Source organism: Bubalus bubalis, chromosome 19 (genome assembly GCF_019923935.1).
Source record: "Bubalus bubalis isolate 160015118507 breed Murrah chromosome 19, NDDB_SH_1, whole genome shotgun sequence".
Classification (NCBI taxonomy): domain Eukaryota; kingdom Metazoa; phylum Chordata; class Mammalia; order Artiodactyla; family Bovidae; genus Bubalus; species Bubalus bubalis.
Window position 1 is genome coordinate 70923262 of NC_059175.1, and position 27782 is coordinate 70951043.

The window sequence follows — 27782 nt, forward strand, 5'->3', positions numbered from 1 at the left end:
AAAGCATCTACCATGCTGCCTAACCACAGCAGCGTGCATGAGTGTGTGAGTGTGAGTGTGTGAGTGTGAGTGTGTGAGTGTGAGTGTGTGAGTGTGAGTGTGTGAGCGACAGGCACAGGAAACAACCAGGAGGCCCCCAGGGTCTGGAGGCAGGAAGCACAGGGTGTCCCCCAGGAAGCCCATCCTGCTCTCTCCCTGCTGGTGTGCCCCTCCTCTGGGGGCATGGGGTGTGGGAACGGCCGAGGGCTGGGGGACAGAGCAGAGCCCTCACTCCAGGACCTGGCTTCCCTTCTCCCAAGTCCTGGGCCCCGAACTCAAGGAGGGAGGGCTTTGCAAGGAGAGCAGTTTTTGCACGGCCTTAGGGCCGGGTCGGGGGTGTGGGGGGTACCTGGAAGGTCTGCCCGGGGTAACCAGTGGGTCTGCTCTCAGGGCCAGGGCTGATCTTCATCATCTACCCCGAGGCGCTGGCCACGCTCCCACTGTCGTCCGTCTGGGCTGTGGTCTTCTTTGTCATGCTGCTGACCCTGGGCATCGACAGTGCCGTGAGTGATCTCTGCATGCTCTGGGCCCCCGCCAGGGACAGCCAGCTCACCCACCGCCCTCAGAGGCTGGCTAGCCTGGAGACCCCCGGGGCCCGCACGTACATGTGCCTGCGCAGAGCCCCCGAGTGGGAGGGCGGCGGGGCCCCACAGTTCCTGGGGCGGGCTCTTCAGACCAGCTCTGCCCTGCTGCCCCTGAGGGGCCTGGAGAGTCCCGGGCGAGGGAGGCGGGAGTAGGGTGCTGCAGGAAATGGGGTCCACACAGCACCCAGCGAGGCCGGGCCTGACTCCAGCTTTCCCTGCCCCACAGCCGCCGGCGGGAGTGGGTGCCCTTTCGAGGTGGCTGGGGGCAAAGCCTCCCGCCTGGCCCACTAGACATCCATTCTGTGGTGGCCCTGTGGGCCCCTGGGAGGCAGACTTCCTCACGCTCCTCCTCCACGCAGCCTGCTGGAGACCAGCACCTGAGATCTCAGGTCCTGTGTCTGCGCCCCCCGAGCCTCCTGGAAGAAGAAGGAGCCCCCAGTCCCTCCCCTGTGAAAGCTGGCCACTCCACCTGCTTCTCCCAGTCAGCCTTCCCACCCACCCCCTGGGTGGACTGCACCCGTGGTGGATGAGTCCCGCCAGCAGCACTTCCCAGAGGAGGTGGTCCCAACCGAGCAGGGCAGAGGCTCCTTGGAGGCCGGGCTTCCTGGAGACACCCTCTCTGGACAGTGCTGAGAGCCAGGAAGGCCGCGTCAGTGGGGACACAGCCAGTGGCCAAGCCAGGCCTCCTGGGAACAGAGCTCAGCTGTGCGGTGGGGCAGACACCTGCTTAGAGAAGCCGGGCGGATCTGAGCCTTTGTGGTGACGCAGGAGACAGCGTGACTCTGGCCATGCAGCTCCCCACCAGAAGGCAGGACGCCCACCCAGGTCCTCCGTCTCCAGTGGCCATGCCGGGGGAGCAGCACTTGCTGGGGTTGTCCTCTGCCCCCCAGGACCCTGTGCGGCTCCCGACTGAGCACGTGGGTGGAGACGCCACACGCGGGCCCCCAGGGGGGCAGAGGGCCGCCCCACAGCACCCCTTCTGTCCCGGCTGCAGATGGGTGGCATGGAGTCCGTGATCACCGGGCTCGCGGATGAGTTCCAGCTGCTGCATCGGCATCGGGAGCTCTTCACGCTGCTCGTCGTCCTGGCCACCTTCCTCCTGTCCCTCTTCTGCGTCACCAACGTGAGTGCCCACGTTGCCCCGGACACTGTCTCGTTAGCACCCGCTGCCGTCAGGGCAGACGGAGCAGGGGCGCCCCCCACCCCCACAAACAACCCGTGACCTGTAATGATACACAGGTGGTCACACACATGGTGGGTGGCCTTGAATCAGGCAGGACGGCACCAACGGTCACTCAGAGTCCCCGCGGTCACACGCAGTACCTGGGCACGTGAGGGCTTGGTCTCCAGTGTTTCAGCACCTGGATAGCTCCCTGCGAGGAGCCCTTGGGTTTGTGGGGCAAGAGGGTTGGGGGGCTTCCCTGGTGGCTCAGCTGGTAAAGAATCTGCCTGCAATGCAGGAGACCCTGGTTTGATTCCTGAGTTGGGAAGATCCGCTGGAGAAGGGATAGGCTACCCACTCCAGTATTCTTGGGCTTCCCGGGGGGCTCAGCTGGTAAAGAATCCGTCTGCAATGCAGGAAACCCCGGTTCGATTCCTAAGTCAGGAAGATCCCCTGGAGGAGGGCAAGGCTACCCACTCCAGTATTCTTGGGCTTCCCCAGGGGCTCAGACAGTAAAAAATCCACCTCCAATGTGGGAGACCTGGGTTTGATCCCTGGTTGGGAAGATCCCCTGGAGAAGGGAACAGCTACCTATTCCAGTATTCTGGCCTGGAGAATCCATGGACTGTATAGTCCATGGGGTCGCAAAGAGTCAGACACAACTGAGTGACTTTCACTTTCACTCAGGTTTGGGGGAGGTCTGTCCGGGGTGGGGGTGAGGGGGTACAGGGCTCAGGGCCCCCTCCTCACAGAGGTTCTGCCATGGTTGGCATTTCCTGGCTTTCATCCCTAACTGTATCAGAAGCCCTGGAAAGGTGGGGAGAGGTTGGTTTTTTTGTAATAGCCGGGTTCCCAAGTGGCTGCTCGTGGACTGAACTTTAGTTTCTTTCCTGAGTGATGCTCCATAGAGAGTAAAATAGAAGGTGTCTGTAAGCTGGTGCCTCAGGCCAGGCTGATGTTTTGGGAAGAGCAGTTCTGTGGGCAGGCGTGAGAGCCGGGCACCCCGAGCTCAGCGGGTGTGCCCCTCCTTCCCCCCCAGGGCGGCATCTACGTCTTCACGCTGCTGGACCACTTCGCGGCCGGCACGTCCATCCTCTTTGGGGTGCTCATGGAGGTCATCGGGGTGGCCTGGTTCTATGGTAAGAACGAGTCCTCCTTGGGATGGCGCGCTCCCACCGGCAGGACAGAGCTGCTGTGCTGGCATCGTGACCGGTCCGGCCAGCATCCTCGGGGTCGGTCACTGTGGCACCCGGTGGCCCTGCGTTGTGAGCACCGTGGCACCACAGAGCGGGGCTTGGCCACCCCTGCTCTGTTGGATCTGTGAAGGCAGTTAGCCTGGACGGCACCCTGAAGTCACCCCTGTGGTCAGGGCACTCAGTGTGGCCACGTGATTCTGGGCTGGCCCTGGAGGAGGAGGGTGTGCTTGGCTCTGGGTGCCGCCCGCTGGTGGAGGCGGTCTCTGCGTCCCACTGAGCAGAGTCCCGGCACCAGGGAGGCAGGGGAACTGGCCGAGGGGGGCGTGTCTCTAGGGCCCTCAGCTGATGGGAGGGAAGAGACAGGAACGTTCGGTGAGTGCACCACCGCTCAGTCTCAGGCCAGAGCTCCCGACTCCGCACCGGACTCCGGACCCCCCTCACCCATGTCCAGCACTCAGGCGCTAGGACTGGGAGCCCCTCAGGGTGGGGGGCCAGCTGGTTAGCAGGTGGTCCCCAGAAGAGGCTGGGCCCAGCCTGCAGCTGTGCGCCCCTGCCCCTCCTGCGTGTCCACCATGTTTCCCGGCATGTCCTGATTCAGGTCTGACAGCAACAGAAAGCCGCCATGCAGAATTCTGCTGTCCTTCCCGCCGCCGTACCCCCCGTGGTAGCTCTCCGTTTCTCTCCTGGGGCTTGGGTCCTGGTGCCGCTTGGCTCACCTGACCAGGCGTCTTTGACAACGTTCGCCGTGAGGGCCCGAGATAACAGGCACACTTCTTGCACGTGTGTGTGCTCCGGCCAAAGCCAGAGGTCTGTGCTGTTCGAGAGCCGCAATCTCGAGACGGCCCTGGTGCCACGTGAGGGGTCACAGCCTCTGCTTCAGCCCTGAAGTTATAACCTGAAAAGCACTCTAGCTTTGAGAGGCTTAACCGACAAATAACTCGTATTCCAAAAACGTTTTTCCAGTTACATTTCCTTTTCTACAGAATAGGGAAGTATCAGCCTCTCTGTACTTTCATTGGCATCTGGAATCAATACCTAGTCTACAGTTTTAGATTGTAATCTCCCCAAATCAACCCTGAATATTCATTGGAAGGACTGATGCCGAAGCTGAAGCTCCAATACTTTGGCCGTCTGAAGCAAGGAGCTGACTCACTGGAAAAGACCCTGATGCTGGGAAAGATTGAGGGCAGGAGGAGAAGGGGGCAACAGAGGATGAGATGGTTGGATGGTATCACTGACTCAATGGACCTGAGTTTGAGCAAGCTCCGGGAGATGGTGAAGGACAGGGAGACCTGGCATTCTACAGTCCATGGGGTCACAAAGAGCCGGACATGACTGAACGACTGAACAACAACAACGTCCGAAAATAAAACCTCAGAGAAAGAGAGAAAGTGCCTCAAATGTATCCAGCAGCCATGAACATCGCAGAGCTGGTGGAGGCCCAGGGGAGCTGGCCTTGCGGCAACCACGCGCTCCCCAAAGCCTCTGAATGCAGAGACCACGCTTCCTGCAGACAGCAGTTCACACCAGAGCACGCTCGGCCTCTCAGTACCCTGAGGTCCCTGGTCTCTGGGTGGGCCAGCGTGGGAGGGGCTGCCTGCCCCGGAGCTGCCCAAGGGGCCCCAGGGACACCCCGTCTCTGCGGGCCTTTAGGTTCAGCCTCCACCCCGCTTCCTCAGTCCCCCTCCAATCTGAGGTCTGGTGATGGGGCTGAGTGTGAAGAGGGAATCCTGCATGGAGTTGTCTCTCTGATGTCTCCACATGTGACATGAGACTCAGGCGGACAGCCATCACCCAGCCTCAGCGCGGGAGAAATGAGCGTGAGACCTGGAGAAACTGGCTCATCCAGCTTCTAGCAGGAGCTTTCCCTACAATATAATGACTGTATGCATGTGGGCACAGTTTAGCCCTAAAAAGTAGGACACTCGGACCCTGCTCCTGCCTGGACGAGCGCGGAGGACGCTGTGCTTGGGGACATGAGCCAGGCACAGACAGGGAGTCCCTCAGGCCCCTGGACAGCCAGGGTCACAGAGGCTGGAAGCAGGATGGGGAGGGCCGGGCCTCCGCTGGGGAAGGCGAGGAAGGCCTGGGGAGGGTGGCGGGCATGGCTGCACAGCAGTGCGACCGTGCTGCAAGCCTCCGGGCTGTGTGCTCACAGTGGTCAGAACGGAAAGCTTCACGTGATGTATGTTTCACCATGATTTTTGTAAAGAATAATGTTCATTACAGAGGGGAGGCAGGGGTGGCCGTGGGCCTCGCCGAGGAGGGTGGGAGCCCCACAGGCCCTCCCTTGCAGTCATCAGTGATGCCAGGGTCACCCTGGGGACGTGGCACGGGGCCCCGGTTGGCATGACCCCCCGCTGCGGCCTGGGCAGCACCGTGCACCCTGGGCTCCAGGGGCAGCCGGGGGGCGGGGGGCGGGGGGGGGGGTGGGGGCCGCATCTCCAGGCGGCCGCGCTGACACCCTGCCTGGCCCCCTGCTGCAGGTGTGTGGCAGTTCAGCGACGACATCAAGCAGATGACCGGGCGGCGGCCCAGCCTCTACTGGCGGTTGTGCTGGAAGTTCGTCAGCCCCTGCTTCCTCCTGGTGAAGCCTCCGCCCCCCGCCCCCTCCGCGCCCCGCCCACCATGCCGCCCCGCCCACCATGCCGCCCCGCCCACCATGCCGCCCCGCCCTCTGCCCCGCCCCGCCCACCATCCCGCCCCCTCCGCCCCCTCCGCCCCGTCCACCATCCCGCCCCGCCCTCTGCCCCGCCCCGCCCCTGCAGTTACCTGACCGGGTCCCCCAGGGGCGGGAGTTAGCAGGTCACGGGCTCGGCCGGGAGGGCAGGCTGGCCCCCCAAATCCTCGGGTCTCCTGGAAGCATGGCTCCCACTCTGGGCCCACCGAGACACCCACGTGGGCGGCAGGGTGGTCCTCACCCGACAGTGCCTCTGCCCGGAGGTCGTCAGCCGCCCTCTGCCTGGAGGCCGCGGAGGGAAGTCAGCCTCAGGTCAGCGGGTGCTCCGCCGCGAGGCGGGACGGAAGTAGACAGGGTTCACCCACAGCACGGGCCCGGGGCTCCCCGGCACGTCCAGTGGCTGCTCGTGGTCTGGGCTGGGCAAGCTCAGGCCGGTGGGCAAGTCCACCTGCGGCCTGCTGTGTTGGAACCCGGCCGTAACTCCACTCCACGGCTGCAGGGCTGGGTGGCCGTGGCCGAGTCCCAGTGGCTCAGGACCCCTGACTGTCCCCCCTATCCGAAGGCCCCGGCTGGCTGTTTGGGGCCCTCAGCACCCGCCTCCACCCAGCCAGCCCAGCCCCCCGGGTGCGAGTGGGCACGGGCAGCCCCGACCCCCAAGGGCCAGCAGGAGAGGAAGTGGAGCGGGGGTGAGGCTTCTTGTCCAGTCCCGCTCAGGGGCTTCCCGTCACCCCTCCTGCCTCCAGTCAGTGAGGCGTCCTGCTTCTCCCCACGTGGTAACCCGGGGGTTTGGAGGACAGCAAGAGAGCCCCTCCCATCAGCCCTGAGACTCGGGGGCATGTGCCCCCACCGCGGGGCCCGCAGCTTCAGGCCATCGTGTGGGGGGTCTTCCCCCAGAGTCGCCGCTCGGGAGCCCCTGGCCCCAGCTGCCCCTGACCCTGCCACTCGGTTTCAGTTTGTGGTCGTGGTCAGCATCGCGACCTTCAGGCCCCCGCACTACGGAGCCTACGTCTTCCCCGAGTGGGCCAACGCGCTGGGCTGGGCCATCGCTGCGTCCTCCATGTCTGTGGTCCCCATCTACGCCACCTACAAGCTCTGCAGCCTGCCTGGCTCCTCGCGGGAGGTGCGTATCTGCACGGGGCCCCCTCTCCTGCCCTTCTGCCCAATGCGAGGCCGCCGGCGAGGTCAGGTGGGAGTCCCAGGCCTGCTCCCACCGGCTCATCTTGGACCAGCAGGAAAGTCTGGAGTGGGCGGTGACTGTGCCAGGCATGAGGGCTGGGTGAGGGCGGCGCTGTGCCTGGGTGTGTGTCTACACGTGTGTGTCTGGGTGTGTTGTGTGTGTGAGCCTGTGTTTCTCACGTGGGCATGCACGTGTGTGTTTGCCAGCGGGTATCTCTGGGTGTGAGCACGCCCGCTGTGCATCGTGTGGACAGCCGTGGTCTGAGGGTGGTGGCGGACTCAGGGGACCAAGCCCACCCGGGGCTGAGCCAGGGCAGCGGGGCCGCCAGGCAGGACCCCTGTGAGGGCGGAGGTGGCTCCGGGCCTCCGAGTCAGGCCCACTGCTGAGTCCCTGTGAGGCGGGCAGTGGGGGGTGACCTGTGACCTGAGCACAGGGGTTCAACCCCCCTCCCATTGCGGTGCTGGGATTCCTGGAAGAAGAGATGGAGGAGACCTGGCCGTCAGCCCCCACCTGTGTGGTGGTCACCCTGGGCCCACCCGCCACGCTGGGCCGGTGCCCACGGCGGCCCCTTCTCTTCTAGAAACTGGCCTATGCCATCGCGCCCGAGACGGAGCACGGCCGGGTGGACAGCGGGGAGGTGCGCCAGTTCACGGTGAGTGCCGCGGGGCCCCTCCCGCCCCGGACGCTGCCGTGGCCGCGGGCGCTGCCTGGCGAGCCCCCAGCAAGTGCGCACCGACTCAGACACCTCGTAAGGGGCGTGGCTGGGCGGGGCTGACGGACAGAGAACTTCCGCTACGGAGACTGAAGGGCCACTGACTTGGTGCAGGACACGCCGTTCGAGCTTTGCCTTCTGTCTCCTTCCTTCCAGCTCTGATGTCTTTATTTCTTCTACTTTCATTGGTCTACTCTGTCACACCTTAACTAACGTCTTAATTTAGACCCTGGATTGTTAATTTTCAACCTTTCTTCTTTTCTCACATGAGCATTCAAGGCTAAGAATTGCCCACAGAATACCCTGGTGGCTGCATTCCATAGCTTTTAACATAGCGTTTTGCTTATTATTTAGTTTTAAACGTGTTTTAATTTTCGTTGTGACTTCTTCCACCCACGAGTTGCTTGTAACTCTGAAATCCCTAAATACATGGGGCTGTTCTATTTTCTGTTGTTCATTTCTAAATTAATGCTTTGTGTTCAGACGCCTTTTCACCCATTCTTTGAAGTCGGTTGATGCTCCTTAGTGGCCAGGTACCTACCCAGCTTCTATAAGAGTCGCTTCTATCCCTAGATGAGATGTCTTCCCTAATTGTTGGCACACAGTTCTCCTTCTGTCCGTTAGATCAGGCTGGTAACTATGCTGTTCAAATCTTCCACAACTTTGCCCGTGTCCGCTCTGTTCAGCCATCAGTAATCAGGAGACGTGTACGGGGTAGCCTACCGTGAAAGCATATTTGTCCATTTTCCCTGTAGCTCTACTGGATTCCGCTTTATCTGCCCTGCGCGTTTTCTGGGACTCATACGAGCTCAGGATGGTCAGTCTTCCTCGTAACCCAGCCTGTCCTCTTGCCTTGAGATGCTTTTGCTCTTAAAGTCCTTTTCGTCTAGAGGGCTACAGCTGCACGAGGTCTCTTCAGAGTTTACCTGAAACGTCTTTTGTCATCTTTTAACTTCCCACTTTGCAGCCATCCTAAAGTTTAGGTGCCTTTTGCAATCCTCGAATACACTCAAGTGTTTTAGTCTGGCAATCAGGCAGACTAATCTGCTTTACCTTTGTTGGGATTACTGACACAGCTGGGCTTGATTCTGCGATCTTCTTAACTCTGTTCCACTTTTCGATGTTTATTTTTCCCCCTCTGTTGTCTTTCATGATTGATTTTGGAGGATTTGTTTTCTTATTCTACTCTTTCTGTTTGTTTGGAACTTATGTGCTTTATTGGTTTTATTCTTGTTTTTAAAATTGTACTGTGTGTATTTCTTTTAAGGTTTTTTTGATGCTGACCATTTTTTAAGTATTTTTAAGTTTTTAAAATATGTATTTGGCTGTGTGTGGTCTTTAGTTGCTGACACAGCTCTGTCCTTGGGATCTTTGATTGCAGAGCACGGACTCTCTGGTTGTGGCAGGTGGGCTCCAGAGTGCACAGGCTCAGTCGTTGTGGCCCCCAGGTCAGTTGCTCCACAGCCTGTGGGATCTCAGTTCCCTGACCAGGGATTGAACCATGTCCCTTGCATTACAAGGCAGGTTTTTAACCACTGGGTCGCCAGGGAAGTCCCTGTATCAAGCATATGGGGACTTCAAGTATAAAGTTAACTTCAAGTATGAAGTTAAGCTTTATGTGAACCCCATCCTGAATATCACAAGGACTTAATTTTCCTGCTATTGATTAATGATGCTAATAATTAATAATTTTGTTGTTTAGTCGCTAAGTGGTGTCTGACTCTTTGTGACCCCATGGACTGCAGCTCGCCAGGCTTCCCTGTCCTTCACCATCCCCTGGAGCTTGCTCAAACTCATGTCCATTGAGTCGGTGATGCCATCCAACCATCTCATCCTCTGCTGCCCTCTCCTCCTTTTGCCTTCAACCTTGCCCAGCATCAGGGGCTTTTCCGGTGAGTCAGCTCTTGAACAGTGGTGAGCTATTATTAGCCAGTGCTGCTTAGCCCACGAGGTAGGCGCCGTCACCACGGTTGTTACCGCTGTTTTCTCCAGAAGCCCCCTGGGCGAGCACACGGCCAGCGTTCACTGGGTCGCTGCACTTTTTGGCATCTGCATCTTTCCCGGAAAGATCACTTTCTTGCCTCTCAAAAAGTATCCTTCGGACATTGCTCTAAGGGAGTGTTTCTTAATCTGTTTATTTTTAATTGAAGCATAATCGCTTTACAGTATGGTGCTGGTCTCTACCAACTTTGTGTACAGTCTGTGAGTGTCTTTGCCCTCATTTATGACAGAGTTTCTGCAGGCACGCGGCTCTCTATTGCCACCGTCTCTCGGCATTTTGACGACAGGGCTTCTCCACCTGCCGCCCCACAGTCCTGCTGGGACGGGAGGTCCTGTGGGGCAGGGTCTCCTGTGAGCAGGGTCTCCATGTCCTGTGGGGCGGGGTCTCTATGTTCCCGGGACCCGTCCAGCTTCCTTTACCTTTGGGGCTGGCTGCAGTCTCCGTGTGTCTGAGCACAGACTTCTGTTATTTGTATTATTAGAAAACTGTTATAAGTAGTTTTATTTACTTATCCCTCCCAGAATATTTTGTGTGTCCGGGCTCTGTAAATTCTTGTTTTTAGTGAGTTCTGGGAGTTGTGCAGCTGAGAGTTAAACCTCGCCCCTCGCCTCTGTGGCCGTCCTGGGCTCTGTGTGTGCTCGTCGCCCTGGCTCCTCCGGGTCTCATCCTCTGTCAGGGGTCTTTTCAGGCTCTGTGTCCGGGTTCTCCGTTGTGCATTGGCCCACGCGTGGCTGTTTCTCATTTATTTAACCACGTGACAAAGTACACCCTTGTGAACGACCGTACAAGCTCCGCCTTGACAGCAGTCACATCCGCCTCCCCGTCCACCTTCCTCCTGTCCCCAGTCAGCACCGTCTCGATCCAGCATCTATGCAGCCTTCTCTGCTGCGCGGTTTTGTGGCATCTATGCTGCTGCTGCTGCTAAGTCACGTCAATCGTATCCGACTCTTCGTGACCCTATGGGCTGTAGCTGCCAGGTCCCCCGTCCCTGGGATCCTCCAGGCAAGAACACTGGAGTGGGTTGCCATTTCCTTCTCCAATGCAGGAAAGTGAAAAGTGAAAGGGAAGTCGCTCAGTCGTGTCCAACTCCCAGCGACCCCATGGACAGCAGCCCACCAGGCTCCTCCGTCCATGCGGTTTTCCAGGCAAGAGTACTGGAGTGGGGTGCCATTGCCTTCTCCTGTGGCATCTGTAGGTACCGCTAAATTCCTGAGAAGTGGACTGTTTGGTTTCCGTCGTTTTGAACTTTATCGAAAGGGCTTCACACTGAGTCCTTGAGCTCCTCTCCACTGTGTGTGGTTATGCACCAGGATTCATGCTTCTTATACCCACAGTCCCCCGAGCCTCTTTACAGTTCTCAGTGTATTTGGAAATATTTGCTGTCGTTCCTTCCATTTTTCCTGCCTCATCACCTTCAGGAGTTCCGGTCACACAGTTTAGGCTCTTTAATGCTCTTTCTTCTGTGTGTTTTATTCTGCGTGCTTTCTGCTGCTTTGTTTAGTTCATTAATTTTTCACCTCAGCAAAGCCTAATCTGCAGATAAGCCACCCAGCGGATCTGTCACTGCACACGCTGCAGCTTTCACCCCTAGAAGTCCACGCGGGACGTTCTGTCAGTCATGCCTCAGCTTACCTGTCTGCACGTGCAGGGCAGTAATGATCCCTGTGCAAGGCCCTCATCTGCCAGTGTCGACATCTCTCTCTGTTCTGGGTCAGCGTCAGTCGACTTTTCTCATAAGATGTTGACTTTTGCTGATGCCTGAGTGTCTAGTCATTTTTAACTGAATTCTAGACATTGTGAGTTTTACCATGTTAAAGCCTAGATATATTTGTGTTAGCTTAAATATTCTGGGGGCTTACCTTGTGACTCAGTGGGTAAAGAATCTGCCCACAATGCAGGAGACTTGGGTTCAGTCCCCAGGTCGGGAAGATCCCCTGGAGAAAGAAATGGCGACTCACTCCATTATTCTTGCCTGGAGAATCCCATGGACAGAGGAGCCTGGAGGGCTACAGTCCCTGGGGTTGCAAGAGTCGGACACGACTTAGTGCCTAAACCACCAGCAGGCATTCTGGAGCTCTCTTCCGGGTCATCATTGAATTACTTGCAGACAGTTTGATTTCTGGGGGACTTGCTTGTGAAGACTTGTTAAGTTGGGACCACAGCAGCATTGGGTGTGGGGCTCACCGCGCTCCTGGTGCTGGAGCAAGACCTTGGGGAACACTCTAGTCAGCTCCCCGAGACCCAAGAGATGCTCCTGCCTGGCTGTGGGGCAGCCTCAGCTCCCAGTCTCTAGGTTTGGGAAATGTTCCTTGAATCCTGCTGGGAGGGTCTCTCTGTGCCTCACCGCTCAGCTGGACCCTGGGTCCTTATGTACATACTCAGAGCTCTGGGTGCTGCGCCCGCCCCTCTGGAGCTCCGTCCTGTGAATTGCCGCACCATGGGGCTCTCCCACGCTCACCCCATCTCGCCAGCCCCAGGCTTCACCACTTGACCTGGGCTCCGCCCCCCACGCTGCTGCTGGAAAGTCCCTGGAGGCTGCGAGTGGGGCAGCTGGATGCCTTGTCCTCCTGGTCTCTCTCGGGGTCTCTGTCCTTTGTCATCCAATCTCCTGCTGTCTGAAAATGCATTATTATATACTTATTGTTCATTTTAAGTGGTTTTGAATGGTAGAGTCTATTAGGTCCCCATTACTCCCTCTGGACCAGAAATATCATTGTTTTTCCTTGTTTTCGGCTGCACTGTGCAGCTTATGGGATCTTACTTCCCCAACCAGGGACTGAACCCAGGCTCTCAGCAGTGAAAGCCCCGAGTCCTAACCGCTGGACCGCCGGGGAGTCCCTGGCCCAGAAATCTCTTTGTCTGTCTCTCTGGCACTGCCCTGCCCATCCCCCCGTAGCCCCTCATTATGAAAGCTCTATCACCCACCCCCTTCCTGTGCCCCCTTCACTGACAGGGACCTTGTTTGCCTCTTCTCAGGAAGCAGCCTTTGACCTTTGAACTGTGCATCTCTGTGGCCCGTGTCCCCTTCTAAGCCATTTCTTACACAGCTGCTCAGTAACCTGAAGGTCTCCACCTCTTTGGTCCAGGGGCCTGGACTGGAGTTTCAGGTTCCTGCTGACCACTGCTGTTTCTGGTCTCCTGGTCATCAGCTCATGTCTTGAGCTTCCCTTGTGGGACCTCTGAGAGAGGCCTCCTCTTTCTCCCGAGAAGGTTGCCTTGGGCTCGTCCATGGCTGGGACAGAGGGCCGCTTCACGCCTGAGCTGGATCCCAGCTGGGGTTCCTGGTATGCCCCTCGCCCCAGCCTCAGCACTGGCCTGAAGTTACCACGCAGCCACCACCCCAGGCCCCGGCCCCTGCTGCTCCGTCCCTGCCAGGCCCTGCCCTCCGGCTGCCCTTGGGGGCCGTGGAGTGTGTCCTAGGCAGGTCCTCGGGGGGCAGGGCGAGGGAGAGCCCTGCAGGGGAGCCGCCCCACCTCCCCCCCACCCCCCCAGAACAGCCGCCTCCCCCCCACCCCCCTGGGGGGGCTGCCTTCCCCCCCACCCCGCCAGGAGGGCCACCTCCCCCCCATCCCCCCAACCCCGGATGGCCGCCAGCCGCCTCTCCCCCACCCCCCGGGACGGCTGTATCAAAAACAAGCCCTGCACATCTTGCTTTGGAAATGTTTACAAACACTCGGTTCTTGCCATTTAGTGCGATCGAATGGCTTGTGCTCAGAAACAGGCTGAGCTAACAGCTGGGTAATCACAGGCGATGACATCTGTGGACAGCTAAATAGGGGCCTGTCCACCTCGCCCGTCCCCCAAGCCGGGAACGAGGCCACATCCGCACCTGCGGGGTCGCACAAAGCAGCTGGCGCCGCGGGGCGCGGGGCTGCCCCAGGACAGGATCAGAGGCCCCGGGAGTGAGGCCACCAGGGGCTGGGGGCACTGCGGGTTGCGGGCGGGCTGGCTGCGTGCGCTCTGGGACCCTCCCAGGCCTGCGGCATCCAGTGTCTGCCCAGAGCGGAGGCCACAGCACCCGGGTCCGCGGGGGCCACTGGGCTGCATTCTGGCCCCTCAAGGCCACCGTGCTCTGACTTTGTGAAGTGATGACTTGCCTCCAGGAAGCGACTGGGGCATCAGCTCTGTGGTGCCCAGGAGCCGCACTGGTCCCCACCCCCGCCTGCCCCCGGCTACAGCAGGGCCCCCAGCCCGGGAGCCGCCTGTATCCAAGGGGCACCTCACTTCGTGTCTCAGCAAAGCCTGCTTCCTTTTCAGCTCCGCCACTGGCTGGTGGTGTAGGCGGATGGAGGAGGAGGAGGAGCTGCCGTCACGAGGCCCAGGGCGAGGAGGGCCCCCCACCCCCGGCCCCGCGCCTCGCCGGACACACACGCGTCTTTCCCTGGACGGGAGCGCCCCCTGCGCCCCGGGAGCTGACCCCGCCATCCACGTGTCGCTGTGTACCTCCCCTAGTCTGTGCTCGTCCCGCAGGTAGAATCAACTGAGCTGTGTTCCGTGTATTAGAGCCGCTGCCTGCCCTCCACCCGCGCCGGCCCACCAGGGCCCCTGGAGCTCGGGCCGTGCCGCCGGCCCGCGTGTGGAGGAGAGATAACAGTAATTATAGGTCACAGGTTCTCTGCCGAGAGCCCCGGCGCTCGCAACAGCTTCCTACACCCTTTGTTTTGCTCCTATTAAAAAGCCAAGTGTCGTGTTTGGCCTTCTTGTACAGCCGTGAAATGGAGGAGGCCACACCAAAGGTGAAAAAGCATCCCCATGTCAAATGGGTCCAGTCCGAGCCCCCAAGGGCGGGGGGCCTGGGTGGGAGACAGAGTGCTGCTTATTTCCTTGTAGCTGAGGGAAAACTGGGTAAAATCTGTGTGGACTGCCACTGGTCCCGCCCGACGTGGGTCCCTGTCAGCTCACGGTCCCCTCACCGCGGACCCCCAGCCACAGAGAAGGCGAGCTTGCCAGGAGCAGGGGTGCCCCTGCGGCTTAGCCTGGACCCCCCAACCTTAGGAGGGAGGCCCCGCCGGAATCTTGGTTCTCGGAGGCGCCCGTCTCAGCAGCCGCAGCTCTGGTTTCCTTAGGAAATGGCTTTCAGAGCCTCGTTGACCCGGGAGTCAAACCCGTGCTCGGAAGGCGGGGCCGGTTTCTGAAGCCCGTCAGCCAACGTTGCCAAGGTCGCTGCAGAGGATGTTAGCCTCTGGTGCTGCCGTCCGCAGGGCTCGTGGCCGTGGTCTGGGGACGCCCTGCTGGCCGCGCGCCCAGGGCCACCGGGAGGCTGCCGGACAGGCCCGTGGAGTCCTCACAGCCGTCGCTGGGAGCGGCCCTCAGCCCAGGCCTGTGGAACCGACTGCTCGGGAGCCACGGGTGGAGTGGCTCTCGGGCGCGGGTGTGGCCGAGAGGAGTCGGGCCCCCGTTCTTTCCAGGAGCGCTGAGCGCTCGTGAAGAACGCCGATGGTGTCTGCGTCCGTCTGCGTTCGCAGGGCCTCTCGTGTGCTTGTCCCCAACAATAAAGAAACCCGCGGGGAGACGGCCAGGGCTGTATGGTCACGTTCCTCCCCGATGGTGTCTTGTCCAGGCGATGCCCCGGGCGCCCAGACCCTTCCCTTGAGAACCCCCTTCACTCACCTCCGCCCACCACGAGCACGCGCAGCCCCGGCCGCCCAGGTCTGCCAGGCTCAGCCCGACCCACCCGTGGCCCAGTGGGCGTCCCCCCCCATCCTCCCGTCTGTCTTTCCTCTCTCTCAAGCCCTCCTCTGCCCGGCCAGCTCCCCTGCAGGCTCCCTGGGGGCCCAGACCCCGGCCAGGCGGGCTGACCGCGGCTCCTGTCCAGCCCAAGCACCTCTTCTGGGGACACGACACCAGAGTCCTGAGTGGCTCCCTGCCTTTGGTCCCTAAGGATCTCTCGTCCACTCTTGAGAAGAGGTCCTTCTAGATACCCGTCAGCTCTGGCCACAGCCCAGAGAAAAGACCTGTGGTTTATCCTTCTGCTTGGATGCCACCTCTGGGAGTCTGCTCTGACCTCTGCTTCTGGGCTCCACCCCTGCTCAGTGCTCAGGAACCCCCACTCTCCCCAGCAGGTTCCCATGGAAGGGAGAGTGCTCACTGCTCCCCAGTTTGAGCAGGAGCTCCCCCGGGAGCAGGGGCTGAGCTCGTCTCATGTGTTTCTGCCAGTGTCTCAGAGCTGGCACGCAGTGGGCAGTGGCACTCAAGTTACATTTACAGATGAGTGAGCCAACAGGGAGGGGCACGGATGGGTGGATGGAGGAGGAAGTGGAGAAAGGAGGGAGGAAGAGAGGAAATGGATGGGTGGATGGATGAATGACAGATGAGGGAGAGATGGAGGAATGGATGGATGGAGGGCTGATGGGCAAGTGGTTAGATTGATAGATGAATGTTGGATGGATAAATGATGGATGGGTGGGTGGATGGATGGGATGAATGGCTGGCTGGCTGGCTGGGTGGATGGAAAGGTGGATGGGTGGGTGAATGGAAGGATGGATGGATGGATGCGTGGGTGGATGGGTGGGTGGATGGGTGAATGGAAGGATGATGGACGGGTGGATGGGTGGTGGATGGATGGAAAGGTGGATGGGTAGGTGGATGGATGGATGGATGAGTGAGTGGATGGGTGGGTGAATGGAAGGATGGATGGGTGAGTGGCTGGATGGATGGGTGGGTGGGTGGATGGATGGATGGATGGGTGGGTGGATGGGTGAATGGAAGGATGATAGATGGGTGGATGGGTGGTGGATGGATGGATGGATGGGTGGGTGGATGGAAAGGTGGATGGGTGGGTGGGTGGATGGATGGATGGATGGGTGGATGGATGGGTGGATGGGTGGTGGATGGATGAGTGGATGGATAGATGGGTGGGTGGGTGGATGGAAAGGTGGATGGGTGGTGGATGGATGGGTAGGTGGGTGGGTGGGTGGATGGATGTGGAAAGGTGGATGGGTGGGTGGATGGGTGGGTGGGTGGATGGATGGATGGGTGGATGGATGGGTGGGTGGATGGGTGAATGGAAGGATGATGGATGAGTGGATGGGTGGTGGATGGATGAGTGATGGATGGATGGGTGGGTGGATGGATGGAAAGGTGGATGGGTGGGTGGATGGATGGAAGGGTGGATGGGTGGGTGGATGGATGGGTGGGTAATTTGTGTGCACGTGAGTGGATGGACAGGTAGGTGGACGGGTGGAAATAGGTGGTGGGAGGTCTTGTGTCGCATCTCAAGGCTGTCACTCCGGCCCAGGCTCACACACCCCGGTGCGGCCACCTGAATGCTGTGTCTGATGTCTGTTCTCCAAGGGGAGGCCACGCTCTTTAATACAAGTGAAATGTGTCGATTTTGAAACACCTGAGTGCGTGTTTTCTTCCTGCTCTGACCGGGTGCGGAAACCAGCTCCTGGGGGTGGGGGGGGAAGAGGCCTCCTGCGCCCCAGGTCTGTCAATGGGGCCTCAGCTCCTCCATCCACACTGCGCGTTGCCGTCGGACAGATGCTCTTTGCCCAGTGACCTTTAGAAACAGTCTAGGTGTTACAGCCCAGGAAAGCCATGTGATTTTTCCTTTGAGAGGAGCATTTCAATAAAGGCTTGGCAACAGTGAAATAAGTGATTTAAAGGGTAAACGAATTCCTCCGTGTTTGGCTTTCCTTGGTTTTGCTCCACAATCCCCGCTTAATCTCTGTAGACGCACCTGACCAGCATCCTTACCCGTCTCCTGGTCATGGACAGCAAGAGAGGTCACCTTTTCTGAGATGGTCCATGGTCCCCCCCAGAAGATGCTGCCATGTCCTGACCTTGGGAGACCTGCCTACTTCCCACCTCCCCCCTCCCTGAGGACCCCCAGGGCCCCAGTACCACCAGCAGAGCGTGAGGCACTGGAACCTCCCAGATGCCCGGGTCCAGCAAACCAACCCCTCCCCGCGCACGGGTACCAGCTGGCCATACTGAAGGTCCATTCACATCTGGGAAAACAAAATAAGAGCTGACGGTCACCCTGGCCACCTCCCCAGCCTCTGACCTTGGGTGATAGACAGGGCCAGGCAACTGGGCTGCCCCACACGGGGCCGCAGCCATTCCACAGGGTGGGAAACATCTAAACACTCCAATTTAGTGGCTCTGGCTTGACTTTTTTTTTTTTTTTTTCATTTTAACAAAATAGAAAATATCAGAGTCAGTGCCCCTGAGGGGGGCGAGTCCTCTTTGTGAAACGTGTTTCAGGTGTGCACCGTATCTCCCTGATGGAGCATCAGAGACAGAGGTGGGACGGGGAGAGAGGCAGGCCCTGCAGGCCAGTGTCAAAAGTCGGGGTCCTGCCCTGGGCAGGGGTAGCGACCCCCGCAGTCACCTGCCCCTCCAGGAGGGCCCTGTCTGCAGCCCCCTGCGGCCCCTCTGCGTCCCTCCTCGAGGGCTGGCGGGCAGCTTCCATGTACACAACAGAGCTAAAGAATCGAGTCCGTATCGACTCGACGCTGAACACACTTACCTAGAATTTGAATAATTTTACTTATTCCAGGAGCTAAGTTCCTCTTGTATGTACTAAGGCATTTCAGTCATCCTAACTCTTTGTGACCCCACGGACTGCAGCCCTCCAGGCTCCTCTGTCCACGGGACTCTCCAGGCAAGAACACTGGAGTGGGCTGCCATGCCCTCCTCCAGGGGACCTTCCCGACCCAGGGATCAAACTCCTGTCTCAGTGTTTCCTGCTTTGGCAGGCGGGTTCTTTACCACGAGCGCCACCTGGGAAGCCCAAGTTCCTCTTCTCTCCAAGTCATTTGTGTAGGTGAGAGTCCCGTCAGAGGGGACATTTCTCTGGGTTAAAAGCCACCTGCTTCTGTATTTATACAGCAGTGTGCTTGACTGGCTTGATCCTGCTGCATCAAAGGTTAATATCTGGAGCAGTCTTTCAAGAAGCATATTCAGAGATGGTATTACGATTCCTCAGCTACTAAATGCTCTGATATCCTTTGTTCACACAGAGAGACTAAATGTAAAGTTCTAAACCATTCTATTACACAGAGAAACCTTAGAGACGGAGGTCTCCTGCAGGTCCAGCTCCCCGCGGAGCCAATGAAACCCCCAGGAGGATGACCCTGTTGGCCTGGGTGCTCCAGGCTCCAGCTCTGGGGATGGGACCAGGCCAGCTCACCCTTCACCTCCCAGGCAGGGACCGTGGCTGTTTGAGGAGGAAGCTGGAGATGAAGGTGAGGGTGGGGCTGCCCCACCACGCAGCCCAGGTGAGGGTCCTGACCTCCTGGGCCTCGGTCTGCCCACTTGCTGCAGGGGTTCCCCCTGCCTGGCTGGGCGGCCGCCGAAAGGATGAAAGTGTTAGGATGAGGGAGGTGCTGAGAAGCTCAGCCTGAGCGTGGCTGGTGGGCAGCATTGTTCCCAGCGGCTCTCAGTACCCCAGACGGTGAGACAATGCTTTCTAACTGCTTCCCAGTTATGGCGGGCACAGAGAAAAGTTGTTTTCCATCCAGTCAGTAGTTCGCTTTTATGGTTCTGTCTGATGCCGGAAATTCTAATGGATCCAACCCGTATCTGCCGGTTCCCCCTTCTCTGAACACAGCACCGCTCCCTGTGGGTGCGTGAGGACACCGGGCACTCTGGAGGCATATGTGGTGCCCACGTGGACACAAGGGCTGGGGCCTTGGGGGCGAGGGCACAGCCTTGGACAGGAGGGCCCTGCCCATGCGTGGAGCGTCCCCAGCGACTTCCAGGACTGAGGAGGAGGGAGCGGGTGAGGCCAGGTGCTCGTGGGTTCAATGCATGGCCCCCACTCTGCCCTGTGCTGAGAATGCGGACACTCAGTGGACTGACTGCTCACCGCCTTGCCTCCAAGAGCCCGCCCCTCACACCATGACCGGCACTGGGAAAGGCCCGGAGGTGACGCCCGGGGCAGGACGCAGCGAGCCCAGCCTGGGTCTCCAGCCCTGAGGCACCCTGCAAGGCCTCTGGGCCCAGGTCTGAAGTCGGGTTTAAACACCCGCACTCTGTGCTGAGACTCTTCAGCTGGGAAAAACCTGAGACCTCCTGGTTCTCTGATGGAAGAAAACATCCCTGTGTTTGGACTCAAGTCAGGAAACTTCCTTGTTTTAGCAAAACAAGAGACTTTTACCAGGGGGGGAAACAAGGCTTTCAAATTAAAACTGCACAAAACGAGATTCATGTGAAAGCAGAACGAGGAAATTCCAGGGGACGCTGGGCTGGAAACAGGCTTTACGTTAGAGCCTCGGACAAGGCCCCCAGCTCGCACAGGCCTCCCACCCAGGCCCAGGAGCAAACGGTGGGGGGCCGGAGCTCAGGAACCCCCACCCCCGGAAAGGCCCTGGTTGTCTCCAAGCCGCCAACCACTGTCCAGCCGCTGGGGTCCCTGTGTGGCTTCTCCTCATGTCACCAGACTCGACACGCACCTGCCTGGCCTGCCAGGGGCCTCATCACTGTCCCCCTAGGAGGGCGTGGCTCCCACTGCCCAGGCTTCCCCACCAAGCCCCCACCCCAGCCCTGCAGAGGTCTTCACCCCCCCAGGCCAGGCGGGCCAGGCCCGGCCCTCCCCACACCGCAGGCCTACTCTGTTCCCAGGGGTCCCGCCACCCCAGGAGGATCCGCAGACTGACGGTTTGGCTTGTGGAGACATCCCGCCACACAGACGCCCCGGCCAGAGCCGTCCTGGGCAGGGTGGGCGGCGGGGACCGCGAGGCCAACGGCGGGACCCAGACATCGGCCCAGCGTTCAGGAGCCTCTCCCAGACACCCCCCAGAGGCAGGGCTGCCCACCCGCCCTCCACCCCGTGGGGTCAGCTGCCCCCAGGTGCAGCCTGGCCCCAGGACAGGGGGACACATCACCCACCCACTGGGACCAGCGGGCTGCCCCAGGCTCAAGGTCGAAGGCCAAAGGTGACGATGTGACCTGCTCCCTGCAAGATGCCCACACCCCACTCCCAGAGCTCATGCCCTTGGTGACCCCTCTACCCACAGCCCCCATGAAATCGGTTGTCGTTTGTTTGGTGGCTAAGTCATGTCTGACTCTTTTGGGACCCCATGGACTGTAGCCGCTGGCCCAGGGCTTGAACCCCTGTCTCCTGTATTGGCAGGACACAGCAAAAATGAAGGGACAGACCACTGAGGCCACGACGCCCGTTCTCCTGGACTCTCCTCCACGGTGAGGATGCAGCTGGCCCGGGTCACAGGCTGGCGGGCAGCCAGCGCCAGCAGCCAGCGAACCGAGTCCTGAGCCCCCTGCTCCGAGGGCAGCCAGGGGCCTTAGACACGGTCCTTCCCCAGCAAGCCTCGGCCTGAGGCCCTCTCCTGCCCCAGCCCCCAGCCCTCCTGGACAGCAGCAGACAAGCCACAGACCAGCAGCTGAGCAGGCAGGAGCGCGAGGCCCCCAGAGCTCTGGGGAGGCCAGCTGGGGTGCTCCGAGTCCAGCAGGGGAAGGACTCCCAGGACAGGAGGGTCATGCCTTTGAGGGGACCCAGGGGGGGCCCGCGACCCTTCCTGCACGTGGGCTCAGGGGCAGGCTGGATCCTGAGAGCACGTGAGCCCCCGGCCCGAGGACTCCGCTACACCGACGCTGTGGCCTTGGACTTCCAGCCACTGGAACAGGACACCCACCGCCCTCATCCTTCTGTCCAGGGAATATACACGACCTCCTGCCAGGCACCAGGCACCTGGGAGGGGCTGCAGAGATGACGGGGCCGCAGACAGGCCCGGCCAGGCCCCGGGGGCTCAGCAGGAAGACCCTCAGCCCAACAGTCATGGCACATGTATTCACGCTGGCGTGCAGAGAGGCCGATGGCCTTGCGGGGTGGCAGGGGGCTCCAAGGACAGCAGGCGGGCCCAGGATGGGATGCTGGAGTGACCCGCTGAACTGAGAGGGACACTGGAGTGCAGAGGCCACGCGAGCGCCAACACGGGGCAGGTGTGGCCGGCACATCCCCTCCTGCCCGCCCTGGGAGCCCCGCCGGGAACACGCAGGCTGTGAAGCAGGGGTCGAGGGCTGTGTGCCCCGGCCTGCGGGTGTGGCCATCAGTGGGTGCAGGAATCAACAGGAGGGCAGCGACTCTTTCAGTAAATTAGAAAACGCCACGTGCGCTCGTGCACGAGGTAATGTCGTTTCAGGAGACTTCGTTCAATTACCCACACGCGGGCCCTGCGTGCACCAGGCTGAGAACTAACCTGCTTCCTGGCAGGTGCCACCAGGCCCTGGCCCTGCCAGGAAGCAGGTCAGCGTGACTCACGCACACATCCGTGTCCCTCCTGGACAGTGGCTGCGTCTGGGCCCCAGGACGGTCCCAAAGCCTTTCACAGCCGGTGGGGCCAGAGCTCTGGAGCCACACAGCCACCGTCCTCCTGAGCAACGGCGCAGGGCTGACCTCAGTGTGCAGGGTGTGTGTACACGTATGTGGATGTGTGCTCACGTGTGAGTGAGGGTGCGCACGTGAGCGTGTGCAGGTGTGCAGGGCGTGTGCCTGCACCGCTGTGGTGCCAACTAGGGAGTAGAAGGTGCTGGATCTCCTCCCTGTGGGCCTCGAAACAGCGGCCAGAGAGGGGCCACCAGGCTGCACAGCAGTCACTGGGCGTGAGCTCCGGGGGAAGCGGGGCCGGCCCCTGAGGTCCCAGCACACGGGGCTCCTGAGGGCAGGCACGCGCAGGGGGCCGTGTCTGAAGCTCCAAAGCGCCGTCCTCTACTCCCATGCCGTCTCCACAGGGGCCGGACCCAGATGGTCCTCCGACCACCTGGTGCTCACTCAAGGCTGTGTCTGGACTGTGCTCTTGGCTTCCCTTTCTGCCACCCCCCAGGAGCTCCCCTCCATGCCCTGAGCCCCATGGGGAACCCCAGGCTCAGTCGCACATCCATGTGCCCCCCCAACAAGGAGCATGCAGACAGCACAGACCACCCAGGCCTGAGTCTGCACAGGACATGCCCACGAGGAGGGAGGACCTGAATCTTCCACAGATCCCGCCCGCGGCAACAGGCCGGGCACACGGCCACGCGGGCCAAGGGGGCCTCCGCAGAGCCGCCCAGTGGGGCAGGCGTCCAGGCAGTCACCTCTGAGCCTGACCAGGCTGCCAGCCTCTGGTCCGGTGTGGGAGGGGCCGCGCTGCCGTCCGCCCTCAGTCCACTGAGCCACTGCCACTCGGTGAGTTCGGTTCAGTTAAAGCTGAACGGCCTGGTGACCGGGTCCAGGTGAAGCACAGTGTACACAGCCCGGCCATCAGCCCGGAGCCCAGCACCTGCTCCCGCCCCAGCAGATGGGGGCCAGCACCCCCGACCCCAGCCTGAGCCCCTCTCTGCGCCCCTCCCTGCAGGGCTGGCTGACCATCCACCGGGCTGAGGGCATATCAGGCAGCCCACGAGGGTAGGTGGGTGGATGGACACTGGACCCCGGCCAGGCCGGGTCTCTGCAAGATGGTGTTTTGACCGAGAACCAGAAGACGTAGAACTGCGCCCTAGTTTGGCCGTTTGTTTTGCACAGAGATGAGTTAGCAACCCTGAAATTGCCCGGCGTTTATTCTAGACTTGGGCGAGCAGGGGTAATCAGAATGGCTGCATAATTTGCAGGTTCTATACAAAATGAGAACATGGGGCCCGTGTTCAAAACTCGTTAAGAATTTCAGGATGGTATCAGCAGAGCTGTGAACAGGTCCCTACGAGTGCGGCCCTGGATAATCCCTGGATAATGAGAATCTGGGGATGGGGCCACAAGTCAGGCCTGGGGAGGCATGGGGACAGGCTGCTGCCCCGCCTGGGGTCCCCACGTGCTCCGGGTTGTAACACAGACACGTGTGTCCACACACGCGTAGGCGGGACAGACCTGGGCCCCCGTGTGTGGCGGACGCGTGTCTGAGCTCTGGTCTGAAAGGCTTGGCACCCGGTTGGGCCCTGAGCCTTCCCAGAGCTCAGACCGCAGATCCGAAGGTCCAGGTCCTGTGAGAGGCCTCAGGGCTCCCTGGAGAAACTGCTGGTTCCCGAGTCCAGACGCAGGAGGCGTCAGCGAGTAGGAGTGTCTCGTGGGGCTGCAAAGGGGAGGCGGGCTGGGGGAGGAACAGAGCCCCCCAGAGAGCTCCTGAAGGCCAGACATGCGACAGATGACCGAAGAACCACAGTAATGACCATGGGAACGATGACCCTCTGACTCAGCCCAGGCTGCCCCAACAGGCCTGCCCAGGCCCATGTCCCCTACAGCCCCTGGGGGTCAGGGCCTCACCCCATGGGGTCAGGGGTTACACCTGTGTCCCCTACAGCCCCTGGGGGTCAGAGCCTCACCTCGCGGGGTCAGGACTCACACCCGCGTCCCCTACAGCCCCCACAGGTTAGAGCCTCACCCCACGGGTGCAGGGCTCACATCCACGTCCCCTACAGCCCCCGGGGTCAGGCCTCACCCCACAGGGTCAGGACTCACACCCGCGTCCCCTACAGTCCCCGGGGTCAGGCCTCACCCCACGGGTGCGGGGCTCACAGATACCAGCTGGGAAAGCATGCCAGACAAGGAGAAGCACAGCCACATCCCGTCGGCAGAACTGTGGCTCACAGAGAAGGGCCAAGGGATGCAGAGCAACCGCTTGGCAAACACCACAGCAATTGCCTGGGGAAATGACACCTGCCCACGTGACCGTCAATGGGAAGAGAGGAGCTTCAAGGGGAGGGAGGGGCTTTGAGGGGAGCAGAACAACCGGAGAACAGTCCGCGCCCCCCGCCCGTGCCCGCGCAGAAGGGAGGCCCAGGAAGGGCCCGCAGCACGGGTTCCTGCGTGACGGGCGCGTCCTCGGTGTGGCTGCGGGGCGGCAGCGACGAGCCCCGGCTGAGAGGCTCGGTGTCCCCGAGACGTGACGAGAATGAGGAGCCGTCCCGAGGTTAAGGAGCCGTCCCCTGGGAGGAGGCCCGGCAGACGTGAGAGCTGAGCACCGCCGCTGTCCCGCAGCGGGCCCTGCTCAGGGAAAGTCCATCAGACGTGGCCGCGTCGCACGGCGCCTCCCCTGTATTCCTGGGGCCGGGTCTTCCTCCCTGGGGCGCGCCGCCGGCCCCAGGACTCGCCAGCACCAGTCTCCTGCTCCTTCAGGGGTGAGAACACACCCTCCAATCATCAGCAGCGGGAGGACGCAACCCTTGCCAGGGCCATGGCCCCCTCCGAGGGACAGAGAGGGCCTCCCCAGGGACCCCCAGGGCCACCCCCCTCCCTCTCAACACCGCTCCCTGCAGCCGAGCCCTGAGCTGTGGGGCCTCGGATGGCCACCAGCTCGGCCCTCAGCTGCCCAGCCTGGCCCCTGGGTCACGTGATACCCTCCCTGTGGGGAGGGCGGAGCCGGCCTGGCCCCAGGCACCTGGGGGACAGAGGTCCCGGGGACGCCCTGAAGCTGTTGGCTCTGCAGCATGAGGGTTCCAGCGCCCCTCAGGTCCAGTAGCTCAGGGGCTCAGCTCAGCAAAGCTGGCCTGTGACAACCCACAGTGCAGGGGAGACAGATCCAGGGCCCGAGACCAGGAGTCCTGCACAGGGACGACACGCCTGGGCGCCCAGGCCCAGCCCCGGACACCAGGGCTTTCCTGGGTGTAAGCACGTGGCCCCGGAAGCACAAATTGCTCTCGTCAGGGGCACATTCCAGGCCTTGGAGTCAGGGGCAGAGGGCCAGACCTCACCGGGGCCAGACAGGCCGTGCCGTGGACGTCGGCTGACCGCCTCGGTGTCCGTTCGTGCTAGACCCGGAGACGCTGCCCCACAGAGACTGCGGCGTGGACAGTCCTGTCAGATTCTCTGTTAATTCAAGTGGGGGCGAGGGACTGGCCCCTGGGGCTTCTGACCTTCTGGAGGAAAGACAGTAAAATCTGAGACATTTGGCTCCACACAAGAAGGAGGGGCCTTGAGTCAGCTTCCAGGGAAGCAAAACTTGAGGTCAGATTAAGAGAGAGGTGAAAATGGGGGCCACCAGGGAAGAATTGCACAAGCTCAGCCCTCAACTCAGCCTGGAAAGAAAGACTTAGAGAAAGCTAACCATTCAGAACGAGATGACTGGGTGGCCAGCGGAGGGGACTAGAGATGCCTGGGTGTGGGGGGGGGGGGGGGGGGGGGGGGGGGGCGGGGGTGGAGCATCTGGTTATGAGTGGCTGCACAGAGCAGCCTCGAAAGTCCAGCAGGAGGAGCATGGCTGCAGACAGCAGGAAGGCTGCCTGGAGGAGGCGGTGAGAGGCTCCCCAGGTCACCGGGTCTCTCTTTGCTTGCAGGCCCAACATGGAACGAGGTGCTTCTGGAGGCCCAGGCCCCACCTGAGGTTGTGTGGTTGAGCACCAGCTCGGATGGAGGTGTGACTGGGCAACATGTCTGGGGTCAGTGCCACACAGATGCAGCTTATTCAGAGAGAACTGTGTTTATTTCATGAGCAGATTGTCTCCGGCTCCAAGTTCTGAATGTTGTATGAAAGGATTGAAGTAATGTTTATGTCCCGTCCCCTGCACGCACTCACACACACGCATGCGCACACACACACACAGTGAACCCCGAGGTCACTGGAGACTCAAAATCCATTGAGTGAGGGCTGCATCCTCTCTGTGATAAGATGTGGACATGGACCCGACATGACCGGCCTTGGGGAGAGCCCTGCTCACGGCTCTAACGGGCTCAGAGCCGGCCCGGCCAGGGGCAGCGCAGAGGCCAGGAAGGGATGTGTGCAGGACCACGCCCACCCCACTCCAGGAGCCCTGCTCCAGTTGCCAGGCGGGCCTTGCTGTGCCCCCCACCCCGTCCTCTACTGGCAGGCCCCCGCCCCCCGCCCCGCATAGCCCCCTCTTCCGTTGGGGGTCTCACACGCGGGGATGCCACTGCCCCAACCGTGCTCGCCGGGGCCGCTCCCCTCCACTGACGCCCCGTGTGCAGGGCCTCCTGCGCCCAGGGACCTGGGACCTGTTGCTTCAACCCCTGGGGCGCAGCACGCGCGGCCCCTCCTGTGCCCTGCAGGGCTGTGGGCAGATGGGAAGCCCATAGGCCCATAGCCTGCGCCTGCCAGCTCTGAGGTGCCCACCGCATCAACAAGTCCTCAGATGCCTCCTTCCCACCTTTGCCTTCCTCGCAGGCCTGCCTGGCCTCCGCCACCCAGCCCTTCACACACCAGGCGGGGAGGGGGGCGGCGGACAGCACGAGAGCCACGTGGGTGGCTCGGGGTGGGCGGCTTGGGGTGGGCAGGCACCCGGCCTGCTGCCCCAGGCACCTCTGGCTTCCATTTCCTGGTCAGCATGTTGCTTCTCTCTGGGGCAGTTGTGGGTGTTGAGCTTGTTTATGTACACCCACGTCCCGGGGACGGCGTCGCTGGACACACTTACACCGTTTCAGCCCGGGCCACGCCTGTTCGGGCCCCCGGCCTTTCTGCACTCAGGCCCAGCTCCCCACGCACCGGGCTGGTGTTGTATGCCCCTGCAGCCCGCTGCAGGGCTGCCTTGCCCTCTCCCAGGCGGGCTCTGCACCCCTGCGGCAGACTTTCCCCAAGGAAGGTCGGGGCTGCGATGTCGGCCTCGGTCAGTCAGGGGGTTGATCAAACAGCAGCCAGGCGCAGGCCTGGAGCTTGGACAGAACGCTGGAACTCGGGGAGGCAGGCAGGCAGGGCACCAGACTCACCACCTCCGAGCGGCCTCTTCCTGCTTCCCCCTCAAACTTCTCGGCCTTCAAAAGCTGCTGGGTTCCCCTGGCATTCCAGGGAAGAGAATCTATTATTTGCTCAAAAATAGGTTTCCAGTACTGACCCGGGGCGTGTGAGCCGCTCACCAGGGGGGCCTGCCTGGCTTTTTGTGTGATAATAACAGAGCTGAGTGCAGCCAGGCTGAAGCCTGTCAGCGCATCGGTTTTCCTCCTGGGAAGCTGGTCCCTCGATGAGGGTTCAGCCAGAGTGGACTGCCAGCCAGCACCTCCCTGGGGGCAGAGGGGTCAACCAGCCCAGCCCCCGAGCCCCTCAGGACACGCACTGCCCTCCCCAGCCCCCTACCCGACCAGGACGCTCCCTGCTGCCCGAGGGTGGGGACGGCCCCCTGGGGCCAGGGCCAAGACAGCGGTCAGAGGAACAGAGGGCAAGAGCTGCCGCCCCGCTGGTCCACACCCTTCCTTGACCCCAGGCCCCTCGCGCCGGCTCCTCTAAGCCCCAAAGCAGCAGAGTTTGGCCGAGGATGCGCAGTGGAGTTGGAGGAGGGCTGCGAGGGATGAAATGCTTCCCTCCACACTCCCACGTGGATGCCCCAGCCCCCAGACTCAGGATGGTTTTTGA

The 27782-nt window shown here is 61.0% G+C and overlaps 1 protein-coding gene across 1 annotated transcript in view; it reads left to right on the top strand.

Annotated features, from left to right (window-relative positions):
- The window catches only part of SLC6A3 (solute carrier family 6 member 3), a 40461-nt gene extending 26139 nt beyond the window's left edge, over positions 1 to 14322 (top strand). Inside the window, 9 exon segments of the mRNA XM_025270737.3 lie at positions 430 to 542; positions 1618 to 1746; positions 2825 to 2924; positions 5468 to 5568; positions 6614 to 6781; positions 7419 to 7467; positions 7470 to 7490; positions 13810 to 14021; positions 14023 to 14322. Coding sequence (XP_025126522.3) covers positions 430 to 542; positions 1618 to 1746; positions 2825 to 2924; positions 5468 to 5568; positions 6614 to 6781; positions 7419 to 7467; positions 7470 to 7490; positions 13810 to 14021; positions 14023 to 14055 — 926 coding nt within the window. The 3' untranslated portion in view covers positions 14056 to 14322.
- Positions 14323 to 27782: the final 13460 nt, after the last annotated feature.